The sequence below is a fragment of the Microtus ochrogaster genome, chromosome 22 (genome assembly GCF_000317375.1).
Source record: "Microtus ochrogaster isolate Prairie Vole_2 chromosome 22, MicOch1.0, whole genome shotgun sequence".
Lineage (NCBI taxonomy): Eukaryota > Metazoa > Chordata > Mammalia > Rodentia > Cricetidae > Microtus > Microtus ochrogaster.
In genome coordinates, this window is record NC_022023.1 from 182,479 (window position 1) to 191,566 (window position 9,088).

General features: G+C 41.6%; 2 protein-coding genes across 3 annotated transcripts in view; one reads left to right on the forward strand and one right to left on the reverse strand.

The window, feature by feature from the left end:
• C2cd3 (C2 calcium dependent domain containing 3) overlaps positions 1–7,155 on the reverse strand; it is a 93,445-nt gene extending 86,290 nt beyond the window's left edge. For both annotated transcript variants that reach the window (XM_005357502.3, XM_026784397.1), the window contains exons 1-2: positions 6,917–7,155; positions 4,250–4,519 (exon numbers count right to left, since the gene is read on the reverse strand). In XM_005357502.3, coding sequence (XP_005357559.1) covers positions 4,250–4,519; positions 6,917–6,971 — 325 coding nt within the window. In that variant the 5' untranslated portion in view covers positions 6,972–7,155. The remainder of the gene's footprint in view (positions 1–4,249; positions 4,520–6,916) is intronic.
• A 294-nt stretch (positions 7,156–7,449) lies between these two features.
• The window catches only part of Ppme1 (protein phosphatase methylesterase 1), a 44,682-nt gene continuing 43,043 nt past the window's right edge, over positions 7,450–9,088 (forward strand). The window contains exon 1 of the mRNA XM_005357501.2: positions 7,450–7,695. Coding sequence (XP_005357558.1) covers positions 7,595–7,695 — 101 coding nt within the window. The 5' untranslated portion in view covers positions 7,450–7,594. The remainder of the gene's footprint in view (positions 7,696–9,088) is intronic.

A 9,088-nucleotide genomic window follows, 5' to 3' on the forward strand; every position in this document is an offset into this window, starting at 1 on the left:
TCTCTCTCTCTCTCTCTCTCTCTCTCTCACACACACACACACACACACACACACACACACACACACACCTTTAAAAGTACCAGTAAATGTATTCAGCCAGGTACATAAACCTTCAATCTCAGCACTATAGGGATAGAGACAGAGTGATTGATTTCTATGAGCTGGAAGCCAGCCAGGTCACACACACACAAAAAGTACTAGTAAATTTATTTGCCAAGAACTCAAGCATTAGTCTGAAAATACTTGAACTATAAATGCAGCAGCTCTTAGTAACTTCATTCTCATTCTTCCAGTATTGACTTAGAGAAAGGGCTGCTCTGCATGACTATAGGGGCTTGTCTTCACCTCCCAGAATCTCATTGCTTGTTTTAGAATATTGAGGTACCCAAAACACTTGAAACCAAGACAAACAGAAAAAGACACCTTAACTACATTCTACAATTTATCTCTTATTCTTTTAGGATCTTAAATCATGGAAAGAGAATAAAATGCACACAAATGGAATTAATATCATGTCAAGACAGTACAAACTCTGAGTATTTTCTTATCAAAGCTAAGTAATGGTTCATTATTACTACTTGTTCAATACTTAAATGGAAACCATGTAGGACTTATAATGAGAAGGTCCATGTGGGTTTTTCTTTGCTTTAATAGTCAGAAGCTGTTTTGGTAGAACCATCTATAAAATAGGCATCTTAACATCTGTGTGGGGGAACTGAGGATACTGCATATAGATTACACAGGACAGTGTCTTCCCACACAGCAGCTACTGAACGGAGTGACTATTATATGACTTTAAACAAATTACTTAACAGACCATAACCCTTTTGCTGGTGCTTATCTCAAAAAATTACATAAACTGATCTAAAGTACTCTGTAGGCTGCCAATGATATACATATGTGGAAAAAGAAATGGATCAACATCTTTGGTTACTTACTAACAGCTAGATTCTTACAAGCCTCATTATTCTCTTTATAATCATTTTTTAAAATTACATTTTCACTTATTTTTGTGTTGTGTATGAAGCATATCACAGCACATAGGTAGAGGTCACAGGACAACTTGCAGAAAAGGGTTCTCTCCTCCCACCATGTGGAGCCTGGGGATAAAACTCAGGTCATCAGACTTGGTGGCAGGTGTCTTTACATAATGCATCACTTCACTGGGCTTTATTTTTCCAGAGCAAAGAACCAAACCCAAGGCTTTGTGCCAAGCACTCTACCACTAAGCTAAATCCCTGGCCCTTGTCCCTCCTTTACAATTCTCCGATATAGGTGTTCTAACTCTAGGTTGGGGGTTAAACAAGATCAGAGAGCCCATGTAACATTCCTAGGTTCAGTAAGTTTTAAAGTCATCAAAATGGGCTAAAACTTAGTTCTATCCAATTCTAAAGTTGAGTCTACCATGTTACCTTACTATATGTTGCCCAAAGAAGAAAACGTTTCAGTCTTAACAAATTTATGATCTTTATCCTTCCTTCATTTTTGCTGTACTATCATTCAGTATTATTCACATTCCCACTGGCACTCATTCCAACTGAGTCTTCTCTGATTACCACAGTGGTGACGACAGGATGGTCGAGGGTCACTGAAGTGTGTTTTGGAATATTTATGGATACTACTTCTGGCAAAAGAGTAAAGAGTAAAGGAAAAAAGACATAAAAGAAGCAATGAGGTGTTATCAAGTCTTCTATGCTTAAAAAAATGTATGTGTATGGGAGTTTGCCCACATGTATGCCTATGTACCACTTTTGTGCCTGGTCTCCTTTGGAGGCCAGAAGGCCTTGGACCCATTGGAACTGGTGGTACAACCAGTTGACAGCTGCCATGTGAGTGCTGGGAACCGAAGCCAGGTCTTCTGGAATAGTAGACAGTACTCTAAGCTACATCTCCAACTCCAAGCTCTCTACTTTGCATGAAAGAGTAGAAATATTATTGAACCTGGAGCTAATAGTCTTCCTAAAATTAGGGCTAGAGTTGAGGTGATCTTGGGTTAATCACTTTAATTCTTTGAATGTCAAACCCACCATCTAGAAAATAAGCCTACTACCCACAGCAAATGGGCAGGGCCTCAGGGCATGCATTCTAGGCCACCCCAGAGGCTTCAACTTAATCCTTCAACTGTATTTTCACTTTCCTTCAACAAAAAGGCTATAATGTTTAGCAACAGTACCAACATCTTTTCTGAGTAAGATAAAAGAAATTAAGGGAATGAATAAGCAATCACCTCACTACACCATAGGATTGCTTTTATAAGATGACAGACTTGAAAGTATTTCATAAACTATCAAACATGCTATCGCTCCCTGTGTTTTTGTTTTATCTGAACTCACTGGTTTGCTATTTCTATTTACCCTGGACTCTTTGTTTTGTGCCAATCTATAAACTACTCATTAGCTTACCTTTTGCATCTTAAGTGTAGTATGCAAGAAAGGGATACAGAAGAGAGAAAGGAGTACAGAAAAGAATTCAGAAATAGTCATACTTTCCCCAAGTTTTCAGTTATAGTAGACATTGATATGAAGGAATTATAGACCTCTTGGTTTCTCATTTTCTTTCTGTCTATTTCATTTGTTTGTTTGTTGAAGGGTTCACTGTCACGGTGCACAAGTAGCAGTCAGAGGACCACTTGCAGGACTCAGCTTTCTTCCTCTACCGTGTGGAACCTTCGGTCCAAAATCTGGTGGTCAGGCTCTGTGGCAATTGTCTTTGAGCTATTTCACCGTCCCAACTTAGCTATCTACTTTCTAGAGAACATATCATGGTTATGTTGACAGCTGGCTCTTCTCTTACAAGGTTCACCCCCATCGGTGTCCTATTCAAACACTGCCTTTCCCATTTCTTTTCTAACTAGAAAATGAAATTTGGGCATGAACATATTATTTTGTGTTAGGCTCCTTCAAATTATTGATAGGAAAATTAAAGTCCAGAAAGATGAAAAGGTTTGTTCAATATAAAGTAGAAAGTAAAAAGCAGAAGTAGGATTCTGGTTTCCTAGTAATTTACACAATTGTCCATTAATGGCGACCTAGAGTAGTCACAGTTTTCTATGCGTGAGCAATTGCATATTTACTCACATACTGCTTGGCATCACTCATTAATGCTTTGTGTCAGCTCTTGGTAGGTACAATACTTTAAAACTTTGTACCCCAGTTCCTCAGAAAATATCTGTGTAGACCTTAAACTTACAATGTAGTAGGTACTGGACTGGTCACTTTACTTTTTCAATTAAGTTCCATGATAATTCCTAATAGGAACATATTATTCTCCTCACAACAGAAAACTGAGACTCAGCTGGGCAATGGTGGCACACGCCTTTAATCCCAGCACTCGGGAGGCAGAGGCAGGTGGATCTCTGTGAGTTCGAGACCACCCTGGTCTACAGAGCTAGTGCCAGGACAGGCTCCAAAGCCACAGAGAAACCCTGTCTCGAAAAACCAAAAAAAAAAAGAAAACTGAGACTCTATGTTCTTGAGAACCTAGCCTGACTGTAGTGGTTCACACCTTCAATTCCAGCACTCAGGAGGCAAAGGGAGAGGGTCTCTGGGTTGGAGGCCAGCCTGGTCTACAGAGTGAGTTCTAGTTCAGCCAGGGCTACACAGAGAAATCTTATCTTGAAAAACAAACAAACAAACAAACAAACCAAACTCAAACAAAAACCTCCTAGCATTACACAACAATCCCAAGTCTGAATGTAAAGTTCAAACTTAACTGTCTAGACTTCAAATCTGTGTCCTTTCAACTCAACCAGGCTGCTTCTTCATGAAAATACCCAGACAGTCAAAGGGTCTGATCTCACTTCACAGCAAATAGGGCCTGAAATATGAAGGCACTTTCCTCAACTCCTACAGTTCCTACAGTTCCTAACAACAACTTAAATGCTCAGATGAAATATAGCTATCTAACAGGATGTACAAATAAGTGTATGACTGCTGATTCCTGTATTAAAAGACACCCTTTTTTTCTTACTGACCTGCTAACCCTTTTCATTTGAGGATTTAAGTGTTACAAATAAATATCATTTTCATTTAGATTTATCATCTTTCTGAAATCTGATAAGTTTCAAAGTTAGTATTATGAACCCAGCACTAAAAAGTGGTGGCAAGATCTAAAGATATTAGTCTCTGTCCCTGACTGTATGATCATGGCAGGTAAGACACTTTAAAGATAGTCTTTGCTGAAATAACAGACTGCTCACAGTAAGTAGGTTTCATACCAGGTTTGCAGTTAAGACAAAACACAAGCATACCTGTTAAATATGAGGTGAACTGCTTTGGACCACAACGGATAGCATAACGGGTAGTTGTTCTCACAACTTTTGGTTCAGTCTGCAATGCATCCCTGGGACAAAAGAGGGTTCCATCTGACGTTTCTCCCCACCATCTTACTCGGACAAGTACAGAAGTGGGAGGCTTTGCAATCTTCCATACGACTTTATTAATAGTAAGTTTGAGAAAGCAGCGCAACTGCCCTTCAACCAGAGGTGGCAGGCTTGTTGATGGTGAGATGTCACTCAAACCTATGGAAGAACACAACAAAACTGAGTTAAAATCTAGACTAACTGTGGAAAATGGGTTGGTTTTTTTTCTTTTGTTTTCTTTTGAGACAGGATCTCATTAGATAGTCCTGTGTAGCATGAATATGAAAAACCCAGAGATGAATATTGGGGTTCAACCCAAAAACCAGAAAAGCAAGGCAGTCGAGCCACTAGAGAAGTCTTAACCCTATCAAGGCTGGGCAAAACCAACTAAGCCCCTCTCTCTCCTCCCATTTTATATTCCCTCTAGTGCTGGGATTAAGGTTGTGTGACTCCCTAGTACTGGGATTAAAGGTGTAGGCCACTACCACCTGGATTTGTATTTTGTGTAGCCCAGGATGGCCTTGAATTTACAGAGATCTGTCTGCCTCTGTCTCCCAAATATTGGAATTAAAAGTGTGTGCCACCATGGCCTGACTGACCTCTAGTGACTTAGGTTTGCCCTTTTGATCTTTAGGCAAGCTTTATTTATTAAAACATAAGTAAAATACCACTACAGTCCTAGCTTGTCTATAACTTATTATAGACCAGGCTGGCCTCAAGCTCACAGAGATCCACTACCTCTGAATCCTGAGAGCTGGGGTATATCACCACATCGTAATAGGATCTTCGAACGAAAAGTAAAACTACTTAGTGTCTACAGAGAAGGCTTTTCCTACCTGTTCTAATACTGAGAAGTCACTAAAAAACAGCCTACCTGGTCACCTATACGAGCTGGACACCTTAAGAGGATTTAGGCTGCATTCGTGTTTGTCTAAGTAAGGAACAGTCCAAGTAAGGCTGTCAATCCAAACTTTGCTTTAATTGAAAGGTACTATTTGAAAAACACTAACATGATTATTCAAGTGGACAGAGTTTTTAAATCTCAGTAGTTGGAAGTTTTGTTAAATACTTGGCAATTTCACAGTTAAGATATATTATTTCATTCTTATTTTAAAACAGTCATTGAACATGAAACAGTAGTTCCCCTGACACACAATTTAGTGTGTATCAACACAACTTAGAATTTCAGCAAAGACCATCTTAAATTGTCTTTGCTGTCAAGATCATACAATTAAGGACAGAGATTTTATCTTTAGATTTGCTGCTATTTCTTAGTTCTGGGCTCATAACTTTTATTAACTTTGAATTTTACTAAGATTTCAAAGAGATGATGAATCAAAATGCGAATAAACAAACAAATACAACCCTGGTTTTCCTTTCAGTAAGCACCTATTCTGAAACATTTAGAGAAGACTTTTAAAAAAAAAAATACTTGAGAGGCTATGGCGGAGGACCTCAAGTACAATGTCAACCTGCCTGAGGTCTACAGGGAGATCCTGTTTCAGAAAAATAAAACCATTTATGTATACACCTTTCCATCTCTCATTTTCCTTGGGAAGAGATTATATGTCATAAGAAAAAAAATACTGAAATCTATCTGATCAGAAATCAATAAAAACAGTTCTTTTTTACAAAATAATTTGTGCTGTGTATAGTGGAGAAAAGATCGGCCATAAATTGCAGGGATAATCTGTTGAAAGGTAAGTTTACGCATATAGATGCATGTAATACATGTACATATTACATATATACGCATATGTCATATCAAGGTCATTCAATACTTCTACCGTATTTCTACTTTGACTTTGTTCTCATCACCTGACGCTTGACTGGTTTGACACAGGGAACAACAGCACTGGACATCTTTCTTCTCAGAACCTCCATCATTCCTGGCAGGAAAGGCATGACCTCAAAATTGCCTTGTTGATCTTTAGATAGCTTGCACAGATTCCTTCCTAGACTGTGGCTTGAGTTCAGTCCCCAACCTGATGTCTAATGTACCATCACTGTTCTCAACAGCACCATCCCCACTAGGAGACAACTGTAATTTTAAAAGTCAGGGTCACCCAATGTGACACGTTTAAGGCAGCACATATTTAATTTTCAGTTTCATGATCTGCTCTGAGTTCCTGAGTAAATGCGGTCACTTGGGCTAACAATCCCTATTCTTCTGGTCAGCGTGGGTTACTGATTTAACGAAGTCCTATACTACCCTTTCAACATTTCAGGTTCTTCGTTCGGAATATATGTATATCCTTTCCTCCTACTCCACATCCTACTACCACACATAATTTATCATTATCATAAAAGACACTCTTAGTTTGTTGTTCTCCTATCCGTAGCTATTAATCCTCACTTTGACTCATTTATGAACCCACGAGCACTATTTCCTTCCCATTCTTCAAAAGAATAAAAAAATCCCCTCTTTTAACTTTCTAGTCCCCTGAATATTCTTCTGTTTCGTCCTCTTTTGTTTTGTTTATCCGGTGCGGAAGTAGGTCTCAGAAGTCCTTTCGCCCTTTTATGCGTTCCTCAACCTTGGACAGATAAAGTTACCTCTCTTCTTGCGACCACGGCCGCCCCCAGGCCCTTGGCCTTTCCGTTGTTTCATGCCGAGTCCAGGCCCTTCGAGACCACCTCAACGCAGGTGCCAGCTCCTAAGCTGTTAGCTCCCGCCATGCCTTCCCACGGCGCCTGCGTTCCCCGGCAACGGGCGCCGCTGGGAAGCCGGGGACGCAGGAAGAAGCAACTCTTTCTCCAACAGTTCCCGCAAAGCGGTGCCAAGGGAAAGCGCCAATACGCTTTCCAGCGAGTAGACTACAACACCCAGAATGCTTTGCTTCCCTACCTTTGCGAGGTTGCGCAAGGGCACCGGCAGTTGCGCAAGCGTAAAGCGATGCACAATTTGAGGACTTCATTGTCCAGCATGCATTGCCTTCGGGAGGACGCCTTTTTCCGGCGAGGGATGTCGAGTTCTCTGATAGGACTCTAAGTGAACCGCAGACTCCGTTACCCAGTTTCCTTTGTGCGAAGGCTGTTGCGCACTTCCGGTGGAAGCGTCGAGGCGAGGGGGCGGGGCTTACCGATGTAGTGGGCGGTAGGCGGCGCTGCCGGTGTCTGGGTGCTGTCCAAAGGCGACTAGGCGTCGTTAGAGGAGTGAGCTCTGACCGGTTGTGCTGCACGTATCGTGGGACAGAGCTTCGGACACTGTTGTCGACGTGTGGTCTTCCCTTGATGTCGGCCCTCGAAAAAAGCATGCACCTCGGCCGCCTACCCTCTCGCCCTCCTCTGCCCGGCAGCGGGGGCAGTCAAAGCGGAGCCAAGATGCGGATGGGGTACGTGACCTGTACCTCTCTCCCAGGAGACCAGGCCCAGGCCATTGGAGAATGGTGTCTGGGCGTTCCGAGTACCATGGGAAGGGACGCTGTGAATTGGAGGAAATGCTGGCGTTGGCCTGGAGATGCTTAGATGGAGTAGAAGGTAGATTCGGGGACTAGGTGAGGCGCTAAGGGAATAGACATTGGAGGACGGATAACATTGTTGAAGAGGGGGGGATATAAGGACAAGGTTGAGAAAGATGAAATTTAAGATCACTCCAGAAGTGATGAGATTGGAGATAGAGTGAAATCTACCATAGTTGAGGGGAATAGGGAACGACTGAGAGAAAAGTTGAGGGGAACCGGTGGGTCAAGGAAGTTGTCCAGGAGAAAGCAGGCTTTCACCTGAGGGGTATAGAAAAATGTCTGAGGTAAAAAACGAAAGAGTGGAAGGTTCTAGAAAAAGTTCCCAGAAGTGTGAGAGTCGGAATCAGAAAATGAAGGGGGTGAACTAGAGAGCTTGGAGAATAGGCCTAAGGAGAGTTAGAAAACATGGCCAGGAGACTGTTAAAGGGAGTGAGCCAAGAAGCTAGCGAAATAGGTGGGGTATGATGAAAAGGGCGGCTGAATTTGGAACAGTGACCACTGATATCCAGAGACTGAGAAGGGGAGTAACTTGGATTAGGGTTGTTAAATGGAAGCACTGGGGAGGTAGAATCTGGGAAGCTTCAAGAGAAAGATTTGGGCAGTTGTTTGTTTGTTTGTTTTTCTAAGCAAATGGAACCTGAGGGAAACTATGTACTGGTCTAAAGATTTAGAGTCAGTGAAGCACTGGGTGTAGCCACGTAAGAGTAATATGGGGGGGGGGCAGTTTGTTGGGAAAGGGAGTAGTGTGCGAGAGAGATTTTAAAAAACATTTATTCCTATTTGTGGTTTTGAGGTTGGAACCCAGAACTAGACAGTTGCCACATCACTGAGCTACACTTCCAACTTAACAGCTGAGTTCATGAGAGAAGCTTTGGAAATTTAGGTCCTTGGCAGGCCTGTGCCAAGTTACAGGAAATGTGGCTGCTGGAGAAAGCATGATAGTTGAACATACTAAAGAGAGTTGCTAGAAAGTAGAGAGAATTGAATAGCCATTGGGTCATTTACACGGTTACTGATTATAAAAGGAAAAGAGGTATATGTTGTACTTGGAATTCAAGTGATAAACTGGTAGATTTTCCTGGGCAAAGGATTACCAAAGAGATACATTCAGTTCCAAAGAAGTAGTGTGTCCAAAAACTGCTCAAAAGATAACAGGTGTAGATGTACTGTGAAGGTTGATTTTTTTTTTGAATGGAGAGAAAGAGAATTCTGCAAAGTGTGTGTGTGTGTGTGTGTGTGTGTGTGTGTAGAGAGAGAGAGAGGA